This window comes from Saimiri boliviensis, chromosome 2 (genome assembly GCF_048565385.1).
Source record: "Saimiri boliviensis isolate mSaiBol1 chromosome 2, mSaiBol1.pri, whole genome shotgun sequence".
NCBI lineage: Eukaryota > Metazoa > Chordata > Mammalia > Primates > Cebidae > Saimiri > Saimiri boliviensis.
This window is the reverse complement of record NC_133450.1, coordinates 98,870,744-98,895,825: the sequence shown is the minus strand read 5'-3', so window position 1 is coordinate 98,895,825 and position 25,082 is coordinate 98,870,744. Positions and strand designations below refer to the sequence as shown.

The 25,082-nt window shown below is 41.2% G+C and overlaps 1 protein-coding gene across 2 annotated transcripts in view; it reads right to left on the bottom strand.

Annotated features, from left to right (window-relative positions):
• Positions 1-25,021, bottom strand: part of L2HGDH (L-2-hydroxyglutarate dehydrogenase) — a 72,016-nt gene extending 46,995 nt beyond the window's left edge. For both annotated transcript variants that reach the window (XM_003930539.4, XM_074393958.1), the window contains exons 1-4: positions 24,807-25,021; positions 19,393-19,508; positions 18,511-18,662; positions 5,616-5,747 (exon numbers count right to left, since the gene is read on the bottom strand). In XM_003930539.4, coding sequence (XP_003930588.1) covers positions 5,616-5,747; positions 18,511-18,662; positions 19,393-19,508; positions 24,807-24,946 — 540 coding nt within the window. In that variant the 5' untranslated portion in view covers positions 24,947-25,021. The remainder of the gene's footprint in view (positions 1-5,615; positions 5,748-18,510; positions 18,663-19,392; positions 19,509-24,806) is intronic.
• Positions 25,022-25,082: the final 61 nt, after the last annotated feature.

The following is a 25,082-nucleotide window of genomic DNA, read 5'->3' as shown; positions in this document are numbered from 1 at the left end:
ATTAATTTACTGTCTCAGACAGATAAGAAATATCTGAGGGGAGAAAAGGGAAGTAACAAGAACTAGTGTATCCCACAAGCAAAATACTTTGATTATCCTGACTGGGTACCAGAAAAGGAATAGGTGGCTTGCTGGAGATGAAGATGCTATAACCTTCGCTGCAGCAAGAACTCATTCAACACTGTTTAGACTCCTAGTTACTATCCACTTCTTAGGAGCTTTATATGAATTAAGAAAATCTTGCATATTTTGACACAACTTTAACTTTACAACCAGAGATCAAGGAAAAGCTGAAAGGATGAAGCAGCTTGTAAAAATAAATGAAAAACACATATAAACCAGCATTAAACACTGGGTCAGCCAAGTATATCAATCAGAAAGGAAGAAATAAAATAATTATTATTTGCAGATAAAATGTCTGGGTATAAAAATCCAAAATAATTTATAGACAAATTAGTTAAAACCAGTAAGTGAGCCGGGCGCGGTGGCTCACTCCTGTAATCCCAGCACTTTGGGAGGTCGAGGCACGTGGATCACGAGGTCAAGAGATCGAGACCATCCTGGTCAACATGGTGAAACCCCGTCTCTACTAAAAATACAAAAATTAGCTGGGCATGGTGGCGCATGCCTGTAGTCCCAGCTACTCGGGAGGCTGAGGCAGGAGAATTGCCTGAACCCAGGAGGTGGAGGTTGCGGTGAGCCGAGATCGCACCATTGCACTCCAGCCTGGGTAACAAGAGCGAAACTCCGTCTTAAAAAAAAAAAAAACCAGTAAGTGAATTTAACTAGAAAACTGGATACAAGGTCAGAAGTCCATTGTATTTCCACATAACTGCAACAAACAAAAAATGAACTTTAAATAACAATACTATTCATGAGAGTATCAGAAAACATCAAATACAAATTGTAGCTATAAATATAAGAGACACATGCCATGCAAGAATTCTATTCTGAAAATTATAATACATTATGTAATAAATTAAAGTAGATCCAGACAAATGGAGGGATGTATGATGTTCAAGGACTGGAAGACTCCATACTACAAAGATGTAAATTGTCTCCACATAGGCATACAGATTGAGCGCAATCTCAATCAAAATCATAACAGGTTATCTTGCAGGGTCTGGCAAATCAACTCTAAAATTTATGTAGAAATGTAAAGATCCAAGAACAGTCAAGACAATGTTAAAGAAAAAAATTCAAGGCCTTACTCTACCAGATACCTAGACCTATTAAAAAGCTACTATAGACTGAGTGCAGTGGCTCATGCTTCTATTCCTAGCACTTGCAGAGGCCATGGCAGGAAGATCACCTGAGCCCAGGAGTTCAAGACCAGCCTAAGCAATATAGTGAGACTCTGTCTTTATAAAACATTTAAAAATTAGCTGGCCACAGTGAGCTATGATAGTATCACCGCACTCCAGCCTGGGTGACAGAGTAAAACCCCATTAAAAAAAAAAAAAAAGGCAGCCGGGCGCAGTGGCTCAAGCCTGTAATCCCAGCACTTTGGGAGGCCGAGGCGGGTGGATCACAAGGTCGAGAGATCGAGACCATCCTGGTCAACATGGTGAAACCCCGTCTCTACTAAAAATACAAAAAATTAGCTGGGCATGGTGGCGCGTGCCTGTAATCCCAGCTACTTGGGAGGCTGAGGCAGGAGAATTGCCTGAACCCAGGAGGCGGAGGTTGCGGTGAGCCGAGATCGAGCCATTGCACTCCAGCCTGGGTAACAAGAGTGAAACTCCGTCTCAAAAAAAAAAAAAAAAAAGGCTACTATAATTAAACATTATAGTAGTAGTACAGAAGAGGCAATGGAACAGAATGGAGTCCAGACATATACCCAACATATATCTGATATCATAAAGGCAATATTGCAGCACAGTGGGGAAATAATGGTTCTTTTGATAAATGATGCTGACTCAACTGGATATCCATATGGAGAAAAAAATGTACCTTGGACCCTAACTTATACCATATATGTAAATCAATTCCAAATGGACTGCAGATCCAAATGTGAAAGGTAAAGCAGTAAAACTTTTAGAACAACACATAGAATATCTTCCAGACCTTGGGCTAGGTAAAGATTTCTTTTTTTTTTTTTCTATTTTATTTTTCTTACTAAGTTTTTGAATGCATCCGGAAAATTTAACTAGAGCACAAAGAAACACTAAGCATAAAAGATAAACATATGCATAAATTGGTAACAATGAGATTAGGAATTTCTGTTAATCTAAAGACAATATTTAAAAAGTGAAATGCTGCAATCCCAGTACTTCAAGAGCTCAAGGCAGGAGGATCATTTGAGCCGTAGAGCTCGAGATCAGCCTAGGTAACATAGCAAGACCCCATCTCTGCAAAAATACAAAAATACAAAATTAGCTGGGTGTGGTGGCACACACCTGTAGTCCTAACTACTCAGGAGGGTGAGGCAGGGAGATTGCTTGAGCTCAGGAGTTCAAGATTGCAGTGAGCAGTGATCATACCACTGCACTCCAGCATGGGTGACAGAGTGAGACCCTAAATCTCAAAAAAAAAAAGAGTAAAATGACATGCTACAGAGTGGTAGAAGGTATCTGTGATAGTCTTTTTTTTGTGTGTATATATATGTATCTCCAACGAAAGACTCATACGCACACTACATATGTCCTAAAATTGAATAAGAATTAATAATTATAAAACAGTCAACCCAATACAAAGGTGGGAAAAGAACTCAAACAGATACTTCTCAAAATAAAATATCCAAATGGTCAATAAATACATACAAAGGTGCATAAATGTATGAGTCCATGAGGAAATATAAATTAAAATCATAATATAATACTACAACATACTCACTAGAATGGCTAAAATAAAAACAATAAGCAATACCAAGTGTTAGTTGAGGATATAGAGCACTGGAACTCTCATATACTGCTAATTAGAGTATAAATGGGGACAAACATTTTTGAAAACTCTTTGGCAATACCTGCCAAAGATAAACATATCCATAAATTGCAAATTAGCAAGTTTCTTCATAGGTATACATCCAATAAAAACGTGTATGTGCCGGGCACGGTGGCTCAAGCCTGTAATCCCAGCTTTGGGAGGCCGAGGCGGGTGGATCACGAGGTCAAGAGATCGAGACCATCCTGGTCAACATGGTGAAACCCTGTCTCTACTAAAAATACAAAAAATTAGCTGGGCATGGTGGCACATGCCTGTAATCCCAGCTACTCAGGAGGCTGAGGCAGGAGAATTGCCTGAACCCAGGAGGCGGAGGTTGCGGTGAGCCAAGATCGCGCCATTGCACTCCAGCCTGGGTAACAACAGCAAAACTCTGTCTCAAAAAAAGAAAAAAAAAAAAAAAATGTATGTGTGCTCACCAAAACCTATGTACTAGAATTTTCATAGCAGTATTATCTGGAAGAATCCCAAATTAGAAACTATCCAAATGCCCATCAACAGTAGAATGAATCATTCTACATACATACATACGAATGACGTATTAAACAGCAACAACAAACTACAAATATATGTAACAATATGGATGAATTTCATAAATAATACTAAACTTAAGAAACCCAGACACAGCTGGGCATGGTGTCTGACAACTGTAATCCTAGCACTTTGGGAGGCCAAGATGGGTGGATCACTTGAGCCCAGGAATTCAAGACCAGCTTGGATACCATAGTGCGACCTTGTCTCTACAAAAAAATAAAAAATAAATAAAAACAATTAGCTGAGTGTGGTAGCACAGTCCTATTGTCCCAGTTACTTGGGAGACTGAAGTGGGAGGATTACTTGAGCTCAGAAGTTCAAAGTTATAGTGAGCTATGATAACGCTGTGCCACTGCATTCAAGTCTGGGCAACAGAGCAAAACCCTGTCTCAAAAAAAAAAAAAAAAAAAAAAAAAGCTCAGACACAAAAGAATTTGTATCATATCGTTCTACTTACTTAAAATTCTATCACCTATGATGTAAGAAGTCAGGACAGTGGTTACCCTTAAGAGCAATGTCCAAGTGGAAGAACATGAGGGGAGTACTGGGAGGTTGGTAACATTTGTTTGTTGTCCTGGGTACTAATCACACTTGGTGAACATTCACTAAGCCAGGCGTCCCCAAACTACGGCCCTTGGGTCGCAGGCGGCTCTCTGAGGCCATTTATTCAGCCCCCCACCACACTTCAGGAAGGGGCACCTGTTTCATTGGTGGTCAGTGAGAGGAGCACAGTATGTGGCGGCCCTCCAACGGTCTGAGGGACAGTGAACTGGCCCCCTGTGTAAAAAGTTTGGGGACGCCTGCACTAAGCTATCCATTTATGATTTCCATTGTACATTATAGTTCCAAGAAACTAGGCTATACAGAAAAGGAGGATGGAAAGGTAAGACAAACTGAAGAGAAAAGTTAGTATAAAAAAATAAAAATTTATGCTTAAGGCGCCAGGTATCTGGCAGGAGTATGGCACAAATGTGTCTCTGAGCATCCCTGCAGTCAAGGTAAACAGGGCAATGCAATCAGTTAAATTACTCAGTGTCCATAAGATAAAAACCAACCAACTCTGGTTAGGAAGAATAAAATTATTCTCAGAACTGAGATCTGAGAGAAATTTCTCCTGCAGGTTCTCAGAGCAAGATGTCATTCAACACAGTGAATAACTTACGTCTTCAAACGCATCCTTATAATAAAGGCCACAGTGACGGATACAATGACCTTCTCCATAGGCTGATGCCATAAAACCAAAGCACAACTCAAAGACAGTAACTGGGGTCAAGGAGCAGAATGGGGAAGGCAAAACACTGCAGTGGAGGCGTGCCATCTGAGAAACGCAGATGAACAAATAAATGGTCTCATAGTCTACATATTGTTCAGCCTATTTCCCATAATGTTTCTCTAAACCAAGTTAAAAAGCATTGCCTGATAGTGAGTTCAAAGTCACATTCTCTGAGACAAGATTCTGGAGTCCAACTATTGGAACAGTTAAATTTCTACCCACAGGAGAAAATTAGCCATTCATTGGAAGAGTCAGTGGAACTGGGAAGTTGGACTAATAGTCTCTGAAAGGTGATCAGTGAAAGTTAACATGCAGAATAACTATTATATTACTATTCATATCTCCTTCATGAATAAAGATCTGTTTTTTTCCCTACAGCAAGTTTTAAGGAAGATACTCGACAAGCTACTCTTCAAACTCATGCCAGCCTTATCCATCTTAACCAGGAGTCAGCTATAGTGTCTGATTTTTATTATAGGCAGGGTAAGGCTGAATGCCAAGTCCTTTATGTGGGCCTAACCCTGACTTTCCAGTCTCATACCTTATCTTCCCTCATATACCACCCAATGCTCCCAACCACACCTCACTGCTCCATGTTTTCCAAACATATAGTCTCAGGCCTCCTATCTTTGTTCATATTGGTCAGACCTGGCATTTTCTCACAAAGAAAGAAATCTGGTGTCCAGACTTTGTGATGATGCCCTCTTTTGTCTATCACTTCACTACATCTGTGACAGAATCATCTATCTGATTTTATATTATTCCTGCCTCCTATAAACTCACCCCTCAGCCTCCATATCACAGGACCAAGCCCTAAATGAAAACATCCCTTTGAATATGTGCATGAAGCTGGTTAATCACTTACCCTACAATATGGCTCCTTCTTTTTTATATCCTCCGGCTGGATCAGCCTCAGGCCCTGGACACCATTCTGCAGGCCTCTCTCATATAGAGCCTTAAGTCTGGGAATTTCTTCTTGTTCAACAGCTACTATAAGCTGCAAAAAAAAAGGTAAAGAGCATGGATAGAGGTGAATGTATCATCAGTGATGAAAGATAAAGTCAATGAAAACCCATGAACTATTGTATAACCCAAACAAGGTTATTTTTTTAATTTTTAATTTTTTTTTTTTGAAACAGAGTTTCACTCTTGTTGCCAAGGCTGGAGTGCAATGGTGCAATCTCAGCTCACCACAACCTCCACTTCCCAAGTTCAAGCAATTCTCCTGCCTCGGCCTCCTGAGTAGCTGGGATACAGGCATACGCCACCACGCCCGGCTAATTTTGTATTTTTAGTAGAGATGGGGTTTCTCCATGTTGGTCAGGCTGGTCTCGAACTCCCGACCTCAGGTGATCCGCCCACCTCCACTTTCCAAAGTACTGGGATTACAGGCGTGAGCCACCGTGCCTGGCCAAGGTTATTTTTTAAAATAATTTTTTCTTCACATGTCTAACTCTTACTTTCTTCATGACTATTTTCTTCTTCCACCAAGAAAAGTTGTCTTAAGAACATAACATTAAAACAAATTTTCCCTAAAAATGAAATGTAGGCTCAATTTCCACTTCTGTTACCATAGTCTCCATGTGCGTCTTGGCCATAAGTAACTCTTACCATTCCCACATTCTTAATCCCAAAGGGGAGAGAAGGATAAGTTGCTTGGGCTTTACTTTTTTTCTCCCAAAACAGAATGGTCTTCTTATTTCTTCAGGAAAATGTAAAATATCAGCACATCATAAAGACAACTGGTATTCAGTATAATTGAATATAACTGACAAAACAATCCCTTTTATTTTTGCAATACATTATATTTACTAATGCATTCTGTTGTAGAGGAAAAACAGTAAATTTGTCAACTTATTTCTTTTCTATTTATTTCTGGAAAAATAACTGACGTATACTTTCTTCCTTACTTAAGGAAAAGAGCAAAGGAAAACACAGGTGCATATTCAAAGGTACATTGGAATTCACAAGTCATTATTTCATGCCAAAAAGTCAACAGAATTTCATGAGGTGACACTTTTAATCAAGGTGCAAAGGCTATTTAAATCAATAAATAATTAACCTTAAAAATAGAAGTGGAATCAAAGGACTCTATCAAGTAGGTGAAAAGACAACCTACACAATGGAAAAAATATTTGCAAAACATATAGTTGACAAAGGTCTAGTATTTAAAATAGATAAAGAACTCTTACAACAATTACAATGATAAATACTGTAACTAGACTTTTATATCTTGCCCTTTTCACCTCAGATTCCGTCAGGCCCATTTTACTAAATTATTTTTTAAAATACGGCCATGCACAGGGGCTCATGTCTACAATCCAAGCTACTTCAAAGGCTGAGGCAGGAAGACCACTTGAGCCCCTAAGTTTGAGGCTGCAGTGAGCTGTGATTGTGCCACTGCACTCCAGCCTGGGCAACAGAGCAAGACTCTGTCTCTTAAAAAAATTTGTTTCTATTGTTTAAATTTCTATCTATTTATTCATTTATTTGAGACAGAGTGTCACTCCCATCACCTAGGCTGCAGTGCAGTGGCCCATTCATGACTCCCTGCAGCCTCAACTTTCCAAGCTCAGGTGATTCTCCTACCTCAGCCTTCCTAGAAGCTGGGACTACAGGGATGTGCCACCACACTTGGCTAATTTTTTGTACTTTTAGTAGAGACAGCATTTTACCACATTGCCCAGACTGGTCTCAACCTCCTGGGCTCAAGCAATCTACCCATCTTGGCCTCCCAAAGTGTTAAAATTACAGGAATGAGCCACTAAGTCTAGCCCTACAATTTTTCATAGCATCTTATTTTTTTTTTTTTTTTGGAGACGGTGTTTTGCTCTTGTCACCCAGGCTGAAGTACAATGGCACAATCTCAGCTCACTGCAACCTCCACCTCCCAGACTCAAGGGATTCTCCTGCTTCAGCCTCCCGAGTAGCTGAGATTACAGGCACTCGCCATCACATCAAGCTAACTTTCGTATTTTTAGTAGAGATGGGGTTTCACCATCTTGGCCAGGCTGGTCTTGAACTCCTCACCTCAGGTGAGTCACTCACCTCAGCCTCCCAAAGTGCTACGATTACAGGCATGAGCCACCGTGCTTGGCCTCATAGAATCTTTAATGGTGACAATGAGCTTTTATTCTTAAAAATTATATGGGCCAGACATAGTGGCTAATGCCTGTAATCCTAGCACTTTGAGAGGCTGAGGCTGGCAGATCACTTGAGTTCAGAAGTTCGAAAACAGCCTTGGGAAACATGGCAAAACCCTGTTTCTACAAAAAAAAAAAAAAAAAAAAAAATTAGTTGAGTGTGTTAGTGTGCACCTGTAGTCCCAGCTACTAGTGGGGTGAGGTGGGAGGGTCGCTTGCGCTCAGGAGGTCAAGGCTACAGAGAGCTGAGATTGCACCACCGCACTCCAACCTGGGTGACAAAGTGAGACCCTGTCTCAAAAGCAAAACAAAAACAACAAACCACTTATCTGAAGAAGGACATGACTACTAACATTGCAGAAATAAAAATACTATAAAAGAATATTATGAACAACTGTATGGCAACAAATTTTATCTAGATGAAGTGAACAAAAATCTTAGAATGACACAAACTTCTGAAACTGATTTGAGAAGAAAAACTTAATAGACCTGTAACACAGAGATTGAAAACTTCTCACATTAAAAAAAAAAATAAAAGAAGGGCTGGGCGTGGTGGCTCACACTTGTAATCCCAGCACTTTGGGAGGCTGAGGCAGGTGGATCACGAGGTCAGGAGATCAAGACCAGCCTGGCCAACACAGTGAAACGCTTGTCTCTACTAGAAATACAAAAAGTAGCCAGGCGTGGTGGCGGGCACCTATAATCCCAGCTACTTCGGAGACTAAGGCAGGAGAATCGCTTGAACCCAGGAGGCAGAGGCTGCAGTGAGCCGAGATTGCGCCATTGCACTCTAGCCTGGGCAACAGAGCCAGACTCCCCCTCAAAAAGAAAAAAGGCAGCTCAGGCCCAAGGGCTTTATTCACAAATGCTACCAGATGTTTAAAAAATAATAATACTACCAATTCTTCATAAACTCTTCAAAAAAACGGAAGAGTCAGAATCACTTCCTAACTAATTATGTGAATCCAATAATAGTTTGATACTAAAACCAATGACCTGGTTTCTCTTCAGAAAAATAAAATCTTTTGCCTCTTACCAAACCCAGACATCTAAAGAAATTGCAGACCAATATCCCTTACAAATATTAATACAAAACCCTGAACAAAATATTACTAAACTGAATGCAGCAACATATAAAGAGGATTATACCCCATGACCAAGTAGGATTTATCACAGGAATGCAGTCAATTTAATATCCAAAAATGTATTAACTCACTACATTAATAGAATTAAGGATAAAAACCAAATGATCACCTGAATAGAAACAGAAAAGGCATTTGAGAAAATTCTACACCTTTTCATAACAGGAAACACTCAACATACTAGGAAAGGAAAGGAACTTCCTTAATTCGATCAAGAGAATCCACAGCTAACATCATACTTAAGGGCAAAAGACTGAATGTTTTCTTTATTAGATCAAGAACAATTCAAGAAGGTCCACTTCTACTACTTCTGTTCAACACAGCATTGGAGCTTCAACCCGTGGAAATCAAGCAGAATAATTAAGTAAAAGACATCTAAATTGGAAAAGAAGTAACATTAACTTATTTGCAGATGACATGATCCTGCATATAGTAAAGCCTAAGGAATTCACAGACAGACAGACAGACAGACAGACAGACACACACACACACACACACACACACACACACACAATTAGAACAAAATGAGTTCACAAAGGTCAAACAATTTTCCTCACAAAAGCATCACAAAGAATAAACTACTGAGCACTACAGACCAAATGGACCTAATAAATATTTACAGAGCGTTTCATCCAACAGCCACAGAATACACATTCTTCTCCCCAGCACATGAATCATTCTCAAGAACAGACCATACATTAGGCCACAAAACAGGTCTTTAAAATTTCAAAAAAAAAAAAAAAGGCCGGGCGCGGTGGCTCACGCCTGTAATCCCAGCACTTTGGGAGGCCGAGGCGGGTGGATCACAAGGTCAAGAGATTGAGACCATCCTGGTCAACATGGTGAAATCCCATCTCTGCTAAAAATACAAAAAATTAGCTGGGCATTGTGGCACATGCCTATAGTCCCAGCTACTCAGGAAGCTGAGGCAGGAGAATTGCCTGAACTCAGGAGGTAGAGCTTGTGGTGAGCCAAGATCGCGCCATTGCACTCCAGCCTGGGTAACAAGAGCGAAACTCTGTCTCCAAAAAAAATAAAATAAAATTATATCAATATTGACAATGGAATAAACCTAAAAATAATAAAAGAAATTTTGGAAACTATACAACCATATGAAAATTAAACAATATGCTGCTGGCCAGGCGCAGTGGCTCACACCTGTAATCTCAACACTTTGGGAGGCCAAGGTGAGAGGATCACTTGAGCCAAGGAGTTTGAGACCAGTTTGAGCAACACAGGGAGACCCTAACTAGAGAAAAAAAAAAAAAGGTCAGGAATGGGCATGATGGCTCATGCCTGTAATCACAGGCTGAGATGGGTAGATCACTTAAGGTCAGGAGTTCAAGAGCAGCCTGGCCAACATGCTGAAACCCCATCTCTACTAAAAATACAAAAATTACCCAGGCGTGGTGGCACGTGCCTGTAGTCCCAGTTACTCAGGAGGCTGAGGCTGGAGACTGCTTGAACCCAGAAGGCGGAGGTTGCAGTGAGCTGAGATAGCACCACTGCACTCCAGGCTGGGTGACAACAAGACTCCAACTCAAAAAAAAAAAAAAAAGAAATTAGGCATGGTCGTGCATCTGTGATCCCCTTTACTCCGGAGGTTGAGGTGGGAGGACTAGTTGAGCCTAGGAGGTCAAAGCTGCAGTGAGCTGTGATAGTTTTGAGGCATTAAAGTTTTAAATTTTGATGAAGTCAAATTTTTCTTTTTCCTTTTGTTGTCTGTGCTTTTAGTATCACTATATTCCAGCCTGGGTGACAGAGCGAGACTGTGTCTCAAAAAAATAAACAAACAAGCAAACAAAACCAATATGCTCCTAAATGACCAGTGGGTCAATGAAGAAATTAAGAAGAAAATTAAAAAATCTGTTGAAACAAGTAAAAACAGAAACACAACATACCAAAACCTATGGGAAACAGCAAAAGCAGTAGTAAGAGCAAAGTTTATAGCTCTAAGCACCTGCATCAAAAAAGTGAAGAACTTCAAATAATCTAACAATGTACCTTAAAGAACTAGAAAAGCAAGAGCATACCAAACTCACAATTAGTAGAAGAAATAATAAAGAGCAGAAATAAATGAAATTAAAACAAAGAAAATACAAAAGATAAATGTAATAAAAGGTTGCTTTTTTGAAAAGATAAAAACCTTTAACCAGACTAAGAAAAAAAGAAGACAAGATAAATAAAATCAGAGATGAAAAAGGAGACATTACAACCAACACCACAGTAACTCAAAAAATTGTTAAAGGCTACTATGACGAACTATATATGCCAATAAATTAGAAAACTTAGAAGAAATGAATTCCTGGACACATACAACCTACCAAGATTGAACCATGAAGAAATCCAAAACCTGAACAAACCAATAACAAGCAATAAGATCAAAGCCATAATAAAAAGTCTCCCCATAAAGAAAAGCCCAGGACCTGACGTCTTCCCTGCTAAATTTTACCAAACATTTAAACTAATACCAAACCCTACTCAAACTATTCCAGTAAATAAAGGAGGAGGAAATAATTCCAAACACATTTCATGAGGCTGGTATTACCTTGATACCCAAATCAGACAAAGACACATCAAAAAAATGAAAACTATAGTCCAATATCCCTAATGAATACTGATACAAAAATCCTTAACCAAATACTAGCAAACCAAATTCAACAACACATTAAAAAGATGATTCATCATGATCAAGCGGGATTTAACCCAAGGATGCCAAGATGGTTCAACATATGTAAATAAATCAATGTGACACATCATATCAACAGAATGAAGGACAAAAAATATATAATCAGGCCAGGCATGGTGACTCACGTCTGTAATCTCAAAACTTTGGGAGGCCAATTCCGGCAGATAACCTGAGACCAGGAGTTCGAGACCAGCCTGGACAACATAGTAAAGCTCCATCTCTACTGAAAATACAAAAATTAGCCAGGTGTGGTGGCGGATGCCTGTAATCCCAGCTACTCGGGAGACTGAGGCGGAAAATTGCTTGAACCTGGGAGGCGGAGGTTGCAGTGAGCCAAGATCACACCAGTGCACACCACCCTGGTGTGGCCAAGGTAGCTTTTGAGACTCTGTCTCAAGAAATGCACAAAAAATACCAAACAAACAACAACAAAAAACCCCATATGATCATTTCAATTGATGCTGAAAAAGTATTTGATAAAACTCAACATTCTCTACATGACAAAAATCCTCGAAAAAACTGGGTATAGAAGAAACATACCTCAACACAATAAAAGCCATATACAACAGACCCACAACTAGTATCATATTGACTGAGGAAAAACTTAAACCCTTTCCTCTAGGATCTGGAACATGACAAAGATGCCCACTTTCACCACTGTTATTCAACATAGTATTGGAAGTTCTAGCTGGAGCAATCAGATGAGAGAAAGAAATAAAGGGCCTCCAAACTGGAAAAAAAGAAGTCAAATAATCCTTGTTTGCTGATATATGATCTTATATTTGGAAAAACCTAAAGACTCCACCAAAAAACTATTAGAACTAATAAACAGCCGGGCGCGGTGGCTCAAGCCTGTAATCCCAGCACTTTGGGAGGCCGAGGCGGGTGGATCACGAGGTCAAGAGATCGAGACCATCCTGGTCATCATGGTGAAACCCCGTCTCTACTAAAAATACTAGAAATTAGCTGGGCATGGTGGCGTGTGCCTGTAATCCCAGCTACTCAGGAGGCTGAGGCAGGAGAATTGCCTGAACCCAGGAGGCGGAGGTTGCAGTGAGCCGAGATCGCGCCATTGCACTCCAGCCTGGGCAACAAGAGTGAAACTCCGTCTCAAAAAAAAAAAAGGAACTAATAAACAAATTCATTAAAGTTGCATTAATAGGATATAGAATCAACATACAAAAATCAGAAGCATTTCTTTTTCTTTTTCTTTTTTAAATGAGATGAAATCTCACTGTCTGTCACCTAGGCTGGAGTACAGTGACACAGCCTCGGCTCACTGAAACCACCACTTCCCAGTTCAAGCAATTCGAGTGCCTCAGCCTCCCGAGTAGATGGGACTACAGATGTACACCACCATGTCCAGCTAATTTTTGTATTTTTAGTAGAGATGGGGTTTCATCATGTTGGCCAAGCTGGTCTAGAGCTTCTGACCTCAGGTGATCTGCCAGCCTCAGACTCCCAAAGTGCTGGGATTACAGGTATGAGCCACCACACCCAGCTAACAATCAGTAGATGAACCTGGAGGATGTTTCTCCTTATCTTAAAGATTTCCTCCTTGGCTGGGCGCGGTGGCTCAAGCCTGTAATCCCAGCACTTTGGGAGGCCGAGGCAGGTGGATCACGAGGTCAAGAGATCGAGACCATCCTGGTCAACATGGTGAAACCCCGTCTCTACTAAAAACACAAAAAATTAGCTGGGCATGGTGGCGCGTGCTTGTAATCTCAGCTACTCAGGAGGCTGAGGCAGGAGAATTGCCTGAACCCAGGAGGCAGAGGTTGCGGTGAGCCGAGATCGTCCCATTGCACTCCAGCCTGGGTAACAAGAGAGAAACTCCGTCTCAAAAAAAAAAAAAAAAAAAAAAAAAAAGATTTCCTCCTTTTTTAAAGGCTGAGTGGTATTTTGTGCTGTATATACACATTTTCTTTTTCTGTTCATCCATCAATGGACACTTAGGTTGATTCCACATCTTGGCTCTTGTGATTAATGCCTCAGTAAACATAGGAATTCACGTATACTTTTGACATAATGATTTTATTTTCTTTGGATATATACTCACCAGTGGGATTGCTGGATCAGTGTTGAGCATCTTTTTATGTGCTTTTTGGCCATTCGTGTAGCTGCTTTGGATAAATGTCTATTCAAATGTTTACCCATTTAAAAATTGGGTTATATATTGAGTTGTACATCTTTTTTACATATTTTTGATACAGCATATGAACTATATGATCTGGAATATTTCATACTATTCTGCAGGCTTTCTTTTTTACTTTCTTAATGGTGTCCTTTGAGGAAATAAAGTTTTAAATTTTGATGAAGTCACATTTATCTTTTTTCTTTTGCTGTTTGTGCTTTTAATCTAAGAAACAATGCTAACACTAGATTATAAGGATTTTCTCCTATGTTTTCTTTTAAGAGTTTTGCAGCCTAAGCTTCTGCATTTAGATCTATGATCACCTTTTTGTTTTTTTTTGTTTTTTTTTGTTTTTTTTGAGACGGAGTTTCGCTCTTGTTACCCAGGCTGGAGTGCAATGGCGCGATCTCGGCTCACCGCAACCTCCGCCTCCTGGGTTCAGGCAATTCTCCTGCCTCAGCCTCCTGAGTAGCCGGGATTACAGGCACGCACCACCATGCCCAGCTAATTTTTTTGTATTTTTAGTAGAGACAGGGTTTCACCATGTTGACCAGGATGGTCTCGATCTCTTGACCTTGTGATCCACCAGCCTCGGCCTCCCAAAGTGCTGGGATTACAGGCTTGAGCCACCGCGCCCGGCCCTGTTGTTTTGTTTTGAGTTAGGATCTCACTCTGTTAGCCAGGCTGGAGTGCAGTGGTGCAATCTCAGCCCCCTGCAGCCTCCTCCTCCTCCTGCTCCTCCTCCCAGACTCAAGTGATCCTCCCACCTAAGCCTCCCGAGTAGCTGGGAGCTCAGGCATGCTCCCCCATGCCTGGCTAATTTTTCTAGAAATAGGGTTTCACCATGTTGCCCAGGCTGGTCTTGAATGTCTAAGGTCAAGGAGTCCACCCAAAGTGGTGGGATTACAGGCATATCCACTGTACATGGCCTATAATTACTTTTGAATTAATTCTGATATATGTTATAAGGAAGGGGTCCAACTTCATTTTTTTTTGTTCTGAGATGGAGTATTGCCCTGTCACCGAGGGTGGAGTGCAGTGGCACAATCTCGGCTCACTGAAACCTCTGTCTCCCAGGCTCAAGCAATTCTCCTGCCTCAGCCTCCCAAGTAGCTGGGATTACAGGTGCCGGCTACCACGCCTGGCTGATTTTTTGTATTTTTAGTAGAGACGGAGTTTCACCATGTTAGCCAGGATGGTTTTGAAGTCCTGACCTCAAATGATCTGCTTGCCTTGGCCTCCCAAAGTGCTGGGATTACAGACATGAGCTACCGCACCCAGCCTCAACTTCATTCTTCTGCATGAGGATATCTAGTTGTCTTAGCATCATTTGTTGGAAAGACTATTCATTCTACATTAATTGTTTTGGCACCCTTCTAAGAGAATCTATAAATGTTTATGGATTCTCAATTTTATTCCATCAATATATATGTCTGTATTTATGTTAGTACAGAAAATGTGAGTCTTCTAACTTTGTTCTTTTTCAAGATTGCTTTTGCTATTCTGAGACTTAAGCATTTCCAAATCAATTTAGGGTACAGTTAATTAATTTTTTCTAAAAGGAAGCTGCAATTTTGATAAGGATTGTGCTGAATCTGTAGATCAATTTGGGGAATACTGCTATCATAACAATATTAAATCTTGCAATCTATGAACACAAGATTTCTTGCCATTTATTCTGTTCTTCTTTCAACAGTGTTTTGTAGTTTTTAGTGTACAGATCTTATACTACTTTTGTTACATTTATTCCCCAATAATTTACATTTTCTAATTTTTAATATTTGTGGGTACATAGTAGGTGTATATATTTATGGGGTATGTGAGATATTTTAATACAGGTATATAATGCATAGCAATCACATCAGGGTAAATGGGGTATCTATCACCTGAAGCATTTATCCTTTCTTTGTGTTATAAGCAATCCAATTATACTGTGTTATCATTAAATGTATGATAAATTATTGTTAACTGTAGTCACCTTGTTGTGCTATCAAATACTAGATCCTATTCATTCTATTTAATTATATTTTTGTACCCATTAACCATCCTTACTCCCCACCCCCCACTACCCTTCCCATGCTCTGGTAACCCTCATACACCACTGATGGGAACATAAACTAGTACAACCACTATGGAGAACAGTTTGGAGGTTCCTCAAAAAACTAAAAATAGAGCTATGATATGATCCAGTGATCACAATACTAGGTACATTATCTTCGGTGAAATCAATCACAGAAAAATAAATACTGCATGATCTCATTTATATGTAGAATCTCAAAAAGTTGAACTCAAAAGAGGTGGAGAGAAAAATGGTGGTTACCAGTGGCTGGGGGCGGCTGGGAGGTGGGGATGGTGTGGAAAGATATTTGTTAAAGGACACAAAATTTCAGCTAAGTAAAAGGAATAAGTTCAGGATATTTATTACGCAAAATGTTGACTATAGTTAATAACATATCATATTCTTGAAGACTGCTCAGAGAGTTAAGGGTCTGCATCATAAAAAAAAAAAATGTATGAAAGGTAATACATGTGTTAGCTTGAGCTTGATTTAGCCATTTCACAATGTATAGATACTTCTTGAGACAGAGTCTCACTCTGTCACCCAGGCTGGACTTCAGTGGTGCAGTCTCAGCTCACAGCAACCTCTGCCTCCCAGGGTCAAGCAATTCTCATTACAAGCATGTACTAACACACCCAACTAATTTTTGGATTTTTAGTAGAGACAGAGTTTCACCATGTTGGCCAGGCTGGACTCAAACTCTTGATCTCAAGTGATTCGCCCACCTCAGCTTCCCAAAGTGTTGGGATTACAGGCAGGCGTGAGCCACTGTGCCCAACCCACAATGTACACATACTTCAAAACAACATATTGTGCATGATAAATATATACAATTTGTGTCAATTAAAAAATAATTTTAGACTGGGCACAGTGGCTAACACCTGTAATCCCACCCCTTTAGGAAGCCAAGGCAGGAGGATTGCTTGAAGCCAGGAGTTTGAGACCAGCCTAGGCTACAAAGCAAGATCCTGTCTCAACTTTTAAATATGAAATAAGGTTAAAAAATAATTTTAATTTTTTTTTTTTTTTTTGAGACGGAGTTTCGCTCTTGTTACCCAGGCTGGAGTGCAATGGCACGATCTCGGCTCACCGCAACCTCTGCCTCCTGGGTTCAGGCAATTCTCCTGCCTCAGCCTCCTGAGTAGCTGGGATTACAGGCACGCGCCACCACGCCCAGCTAGTTTTTTGTATTTTTAGTAGAGACGGGGTTTCACCATGTTGACCAGGATGGTCTCGATCTCTCGACCTCGTGATCCACCCGCCTCGGCCTCCCAAAGTGCTGGGATTACAGGCTTGAGCCACCGCGCCCGGCTAATTTTAATTTTTAATTTTATTTTTTTGAGACAATGTCTCGCTCTGTCACCCAGGCTGGAATGCAGTGGCACGATCATGGATCACAGAAGCCTCGACCTCCCAGGCTGAAGCAATCCTCCCACCTCAGCCTCCCAAGTAGCTAGGACTGTAGGTATGCAACACAACACCCAGCTAACTTTTTAAATTTTTTGTAGAGATAGGGTCTCACTATGTTGCCTGACCCAGTCTTTTAACTCTTGGGCTCAAGTGATCCTCTTGCCTTGGCCTTCCAAAGTGCTGGGATTAAAGGCATGAGACACAGTAACTGGCTAATATTTAGAAAATAGAGAAGTATTTTCTAAAAAGGAAAAAATAAAAGACACTCAACATCATTATCATTAGGGAACTGCAAATTAAAACTTCCACCAGGATGGCTACAATAAAAAAGACGCAGTAAAAATATATGTTGGCAAGGACATGGAAAAATTGGAATCCTGATTACTGGTGAGAATATAAAATAGTACAGAGCTTTGGAAAACAGTTTGGCAGTTCCTCAAAATGTTAAACATGGAGTTACCATGACAACCCAGCAATTCCACTCCCAAGTATATGCCCAATATAAACGAAAACAAATACACAAAAACTTGTACATGAATGTTCATAGCAGCATTATTCATAATAGCCAAAAGGTAGAAACAATCCATATATCTATCAACTCATGAACAAATAAACAAAATGTGGTGTGTATCCATACAACGGAATATTGTTCAGCCATAAAAGGAATGAAATACTGATTCATGCTACAACATGAACTTCGATAACATTACGCTAGGTGAAAGAAGCCAGTCACAAAACACCACATAGTACATGAATCTATTTATATGAAAAGTGTAGAACAGGCAAATCCACAAAGACAGAAAGTATATTAGTGGTTGCTAGGGCAAGTGGAGGTGGAAATGGGGAGTGACTGCTAATGGGTATGGGGTTTCTTTTTGGGGTGATGAAAAAGTCTAAATTAATTAGGTAATGGTGATGATTGCTCAGCTCTGTAAATATGCTAAAAACTGATGTGTGTACTTTAAAAGGGTGAATTGTATGATGCATACATTATATGTCAATAAAACTTTTATTTAGAAAATTACATGAAGTCACACCATCTTTTTTAGTTATTCCCCACTATTGGACTTCAAAAATTACATAGATACAAAGAAGCAAAACACCAAATTTAAAAAATATACATTAAACATCACTAAGAAAATGCTATTTGGAAATTAGTCAAGGCCCTAGTAAAATGCCATACCTTGCCACATTGCTTGTAGGAAATTCCCTTTTGCTGGCAGTATTCATAGAGAAGGGCTGCACCTTGTACACATAATTTGGCTTTCAGAGATTCAGGTTTATAATAAATTCCACTATGTATGACACCACTGTTATGTCCAGTCTGGTGAACAGCTACAGAACAAGAGAAACAGGGTAAGAGTATGTACATGATTCATACAAAACATAAGAAATAAGAGAACAAACTTATTATAGTTGAAGCTATTAGTAAAATTCTGCCTGAATTTGCTCAGATCACCGGTAACTTCTTCTAATAGCCATCCCTGGTATCCAGGTCACATTGCTCCAGCCCATCTCTGATTTCAACTACAACTCTGGTGCACAAACTCACCTTTCATAACCAGCAAACCACTTCAGGGGACCATTAGGGCTCTTTAGACTCTGCCTTAGGACCTCTGGTAACTTTTTTAGAGAAGGGCACAGGGTACTTAACATCACTAGTGGCAATCCTCAACTAACAGGGACAGGAGCTGATGGATAAATGAGCACAATCCTGGGAAACACTATATTGCTCCTCAGGGGTTCCAGTGGAATCCAGCTCACAGCAGCAATCTTGATGATGTGTTCTCACAACTTTTCCTCCTTCCCTGTCTTACTTTCCTCATCCCCTCACTCCTGTTTCCTCAGATAACCTCTTAAATAAATAACCTATAGCCATGTCCTTGTCCCACATTCTGCTTTAACCTCTCAAATAAATAACCTATAGCCACATCCTTGTCCCACACTCTGCTTTCAGAACACAAACTAAGATACTAACATTGACATTCAACACGAAAGATTCAGAACAGACACAATGAGCAGATGCCCAAGTAAGCCCAAAGAACGACACTGATTATATACATACCTAAATCTTTCTCCTTTTCCAGAACACCAATAGAAAGTGATGGATGTCGCAGGATGAGTGCTCTGGCAGCGGCAAGCCCCACAATTCCGCCACCAACAATGACTATATCAAATGAGCTTCAAGAGAAAGTCATCTTTAAAGTAATACATGCTTACAGTAGACCTCATCAAATTTCACATGCATTATTTTCATCATCAATGGACAATTACTAATTTATAATCATTAAAATGTACTGGCCCTGTGCTATTTGGTTTCACGTGTATAAAGAAAAAAAAAAAACCTTAAAAGTTATATGAATCGGGCCAGGCGCGGTGGCTCACGTCTGTAATCACAGCACTTCAGGAGGCCGAGGCGGGTGGATCACGAGGTCAGGAGATAGAGACCATCCTGGTCAACATGGTGAAACCACGTCTCTACTAAAAATACAAAAAATCAGCTGGGCATGGTGGCGCGTGCCTGTAATCCCAGCTACTCAGGAGGCTGAGGCAGGAGAATTGCCTGAATCCAGGAGGCGGAGGTTGCGGTGAGCCGAGATCGCATCATTGCACTCCAGCCTAGGTAACAAGAGCGAAACTCTGTCTCAAAAAAAAAAAAAAAAAGCCGGGCGTGGTGGCTCAAGCCTGTAATCCCAGCACTTTGGGAGGCTGAGGCAGGTGGATCACAAGGTCAAGAGATCAAGACCATCCTGGTCAACTTGGTGAAACCCCGTCTCTACTAAAAATACAAAAAATTAGCTGGGCATGGTGGCGTGTGCCTGTAATCCCAGCTACTCAGGAGGCTGAGGCAGGAGAACTGCCTGAACCCAGGAGGCGGCGGAGGTTGCGGTGAGCCGAGATCGCACCATTGCACTCCAGCCTGGGTAACAAGAGCGAAACTCCGTCTCTCAAAAAACAAAACAAAACAAAACAAAAAAAAAGTTATATGAATCAAGTCTGGGCATGATGCCTCATGCCTGTAATCCCAGCACTTTGGGAGGCCAAGGCTGGTGGATCACTTGAGGTTAGGAGTTCAAGACCAACTTGGCCAACATGGTAAAACCCCATCTCTACATAAAGTACAAAAATTAGCTGGGTGTTGTGGTGGGTACCTGTAATCCCAATTACTCAGGAGGCTGAAGCTGGAGAAATCGCTTGAACCTGGGAGGCAGAGGTTGCAATGAGCTGAGGTCATGCCACTGTACTCCAGCCTGGGAGACAGAGCCAGATCCTGTCTCAAAAATAAAAAAGTCTGGCATGGTGGCTCATGCCTGTAATCCTAGCACTTTGGGAGGCCAAAACAAGCACATCACCTGAGGTTTGGAGTTCAAGGAAAGCCTGACCAACATGAAGAAATCCCGTCTCTACAAATACTAAATTAGCTGGGCATGTTGGCACATGCCTGTAATCCCAGCTACTCAGGGGGCTGAGGCAGGAGACTTGCTTGAACCCCAGAAGCAGAGGTTGCATGCAGTGAGCCGAGATCGCGCCATTGCACTCCAGCCTGGGCAACAAGAACAAAACATCATCTCAAAAAAAAAAAAGTTATATGCATCAAAAAACCTTAAAAGTTAGTTATACACATCACTGGTCAGTAGCAAAATCAGCTACAGCTTACTGGCAGGCAAAATAACTGGTTGCCCAATCTGCTCCATATCTCTGTTAACATGGCAGCCAGGCTAGTTACGTAAGTGATTGCAGTCGTCCATTGCTTAACCATAGGGATAGGTTCTAGGAATTGCATTGTTAGGTGATTCCATTGTGCAAACATCATAAAATGCACTTAAACAAATCTAGATGACATAGCTTACTGTACAGCTAGGCTATATGTTATAGCCTATTGCTCCTAGACTACAAACCTGTACAGCAGATTACTATATTGAATATGGTAGGCAACTGTAACACAATGGTAAGTATCTGTGCATCTAAAAATGTCTAAATATAAAAAAGGTACAGAAAAAAAATATGGTAATCTTTGGGACCATCACTATACATGCAGTCTGCAGTTGACCAAAATGTTATGCAGCTTGTGACTATACTTTGTGTTAAGCATAATTATGCTTCTACTACCTATTCTTGTAAAATTCCAATGTAGTATTCTTGACAATGTGTTAACACGTTAAAGCTTTAACATTTTAGTGTGCAATAACTTTTACATCGTTTTTCTTTGAGAAGGAAACAACTCTGAGAAAATAAACCTTGGGGCAATAATTGTTCTAGAAATGGGCTTAGGAACCACACAATCTTTGCCATGGCAAACCCTGAGTATACAACCATTTACAAAATGTAGAACAAGCATGTATAATTTATATAACTCTGCAATTAGAAGCTTAAAAGATTACCTTTAACACTGACCTGATGGTCAACAAATAAGAAAGAGCCTTTAAGGAACAGTAAACAGAGGGAAATTTCAGAGATCAGGCCCTTTCTTTGAAAAGTGATCTAAGTTTCAATTTCAAAATCCTTAGCAAAGCACATAATTTGATTAGAATTGTTACCACACCTATGGCTATAGCTGGAAGCAGAAACAGATCCTAGACAACTAGGAACATATATAAGCTTGACAAATCAAATCCTGCATCTGAAATTAATTTGGGGGTCATAGGGGATAAAGTTCCCTCTGTCAGTGCATAAGCCTCATAACTTGAACAGGGAGAACCTCTAGGTGATGCTCAGCAGGTGGTTCTCCTGCAGCAGCTTGAGACTGGATAAAATGGTTGTCAAGGATGGTGAATAACGCACACATTTAAAAAGAGAGGGTGTAAAAAGAGCAGCACAAGTAAAATGGGATTCTGGGTCCACTTCATTAATACTAGTTATTGGCAAATGCTTACAGTAGTCAACTAAAACATTACTAATATGATTAGAGCGTATTTGGAAGTCCAAGCCTTTAAACAGGTTTTTAAAAACATAAGTTCAGTAGATAAAAGGTAAAGCATTCACATTCCACTATAGTTACTTATGCTGATTTACAGCCATTGGCCCTTTACACAATAAACAGATCTTCTGTGGATTCTAAAATATCCTGGCTTTTAAAAATTCCACAAGAATAACCATTGTTAAGATAGGATTTTTATTTTCCAAAATCTCTATAATCTTCCACTAAGGTAAGTGTTCAAAACATTCACAAATACTTAAGACATTTGTATGTGTATGACTTAATCATATTTTATATACAGTCATCCCGCAATAACCACAGGGGATTGGTTTTAGGACTCCCATGGATACCAAAATCTACTTATGTTCAAGTCTTTTATATGAAATGGCACAGTATTTGCATATAATCTAAACACAGTGTCCAATATACTTTAAGTCATCTCTGGATTACTTATAGTACATAGAACCATGTAAATGCTATGTGAACAGTTGTTATACTCCATTTTAAATTTTGTGTTTTTATCGTTTTCCCAAATATTTTTGAACCATAGTTGGTTGAATCTGCAGATACAGAACCCACAGAAATGAGAACTGACTGTAATTTTTTAAATTTATCAAGTTGATATCTACATCAATCGTGGCAGTGCACATATATAACAGAGAGGTATCTTTCATACTGGTTTTTTTTTTTCTTTTAAGTTCAGCTATGATGCTATGCTTTGCCTTCAAGTCTCACTTTTCTGTAAAAGGTAGCAAAACCTTCACTTAGAGGGGTGGTCTTAACTTCCATAATAATGTTTCTCATCCTTATTGTTTTTTTTTTTTTTATATTTGTTTGTTTGTTTTAAGACAGAGTCTCCCTTCATTGCCCAGGCTGGAATACAGTGGCATGATCTCGGCTCACTGCAACCACCCCCTCCAGGGTTCAAGTGATACTCCTGCCTCAGCCTCCCCAGTAGCTGAGATTATAGGCGCACACCACCATGCCCGGCTAGTTTTTGTATTATTTTTTTTTTTTTTTTTTTTTTTTTTGAGACGGAGTTTCGCTCCTGTTACCCAGGCTGGAGTGCAATGGCGCGATCTCAGCTCACCGCAACCTCCGCCTCCCGGGTTCAAGCAATTCACCTGCCTCAGCCTCCTGAGTAGCTGGGATTACAGGCACGTGCCACCATGCCCAGCTAATTTTTTGTATCTTTAGTAGAGACGGGGTTTCACCATGTTGACCAGGTTGGTCTCGATCTCTCGACCTCGTGATCCGCTCGCCTCAGCCTCCCAAAGTGCTGGGATTACAGGCTTGAGCCACCGCGCCCGGCTTTAGTTTTTGTATTTTTACTAGACACGAGGTTTCACCATGTTGGCCAGGCAGGTGTCAAACTCCTGACCTCAGGTAATCCACCTGCCTCGGCCTCCCAAAATGCTGGGATTACAGGCATGAGCCGCCCCTTGCTGCCTTTCGATAACTGTAACACAAAAGCTTTTGGGGAGGCAGGCCTTCCACTTAGAATTATTACCTTGGTACAGATTCCCAGCCAACATACTGTTTTCGCAGATTATATTACAACCATCAATAAACTTTTCTTACTCTCAAACATAAAACTATCATAGTGAATGTGCTTTTTCCAACTACATGTGCCACCCTTCACTCCCCCTCTTCAAATCTGAAGGATCACTTTACACAGCCCTTAACAACCAGTTCACTAACCAGTACCCCACTCTACTCCCTCCATCCACCAACACGCAGCGCCAGCATCAACTTTCAGAACATCAACATTTAATCACTAGCCTCTTCTTCAAACTCTTTTAAATAGCTTCCCGTGGCTCTTAGAATAAAATTCAACGTGTGGTTAAAAGAAAAACGTTGCTGTGATGTAGCCCTTCTCCCGTGTCATTCCACGCCATCTGTCTTCCACTAAGCTCCAGTCACCACCTATGGCCCACCCTCCTAGTCCTCAAAATAACCAAAACCTCTCCAAGCCTTACATCCTTCACACAAACTGTCTCTTCTACAGAGGGCAGAGAAAGACGGTGGTTTCGAATGTGACGTCCAAACTATACATCACAGGACACTGAATTCTGCGGGCTTTGATTAGCACAGGAGCCGCTTCCGACAGGGGCAACTCCATGCGGGCTCTGCCGGGAACTAAGACCGTATTCAGATCTAGCAAGCAACCCCGCAGACGCCAGCTGTATTTGATTGCTTATACTGCGTGCTAGGTCCTTTTAGCCTCCAAACGACCACCTACTGCAGAGACTAAGGTCCCAGTCACAACTGAGCCTTCAAAGAGGTTAAGTAACTGGACCAGAGCTCAACCGAAAGTGGACGGGTTTAAAGCCAGAGCTACTCCTGACCTCTACTCCACACACCGCCTTTCCTCCCGCCCGTACATACAACGAACGAACCCGCAGGTTGGTAGCTCCTGGGATGCCAGGTTGGAGCTCCACAGGACCCCAACCTGCTCTCACCCCGGGACAGGGAAGTAGGAACAGGGACACAGGTCCAGCACGATTCGCCTCTGCGAGAGGCAGCAGCGCCGGCGGCGGGGAGGACGGGCAGCCACTCACCTGGTGCTGGCGCTGCGGCCACCCCCACACAGCGGTCGGGGCCTCCCCGACGCCGGCCCGCACGCCCTGGGAAAGCCCCCGAATAAACCCCCGCGGGCCCGTCCGCGGGCACCAACCAAGTAACGCAGCGCTGGCACCATCGCCTGCGCCCGCTGCCCTCCCTCAGCCCTCAGAAGCCACGACTTGACCCTCCGCGGCCGGCGACCCGCGCACTCTAGGCCCGCCCCTCAGGCGGGGTCCAATGAAGCGCGCGCCTTCGTCCCACGTGGAGAGGCT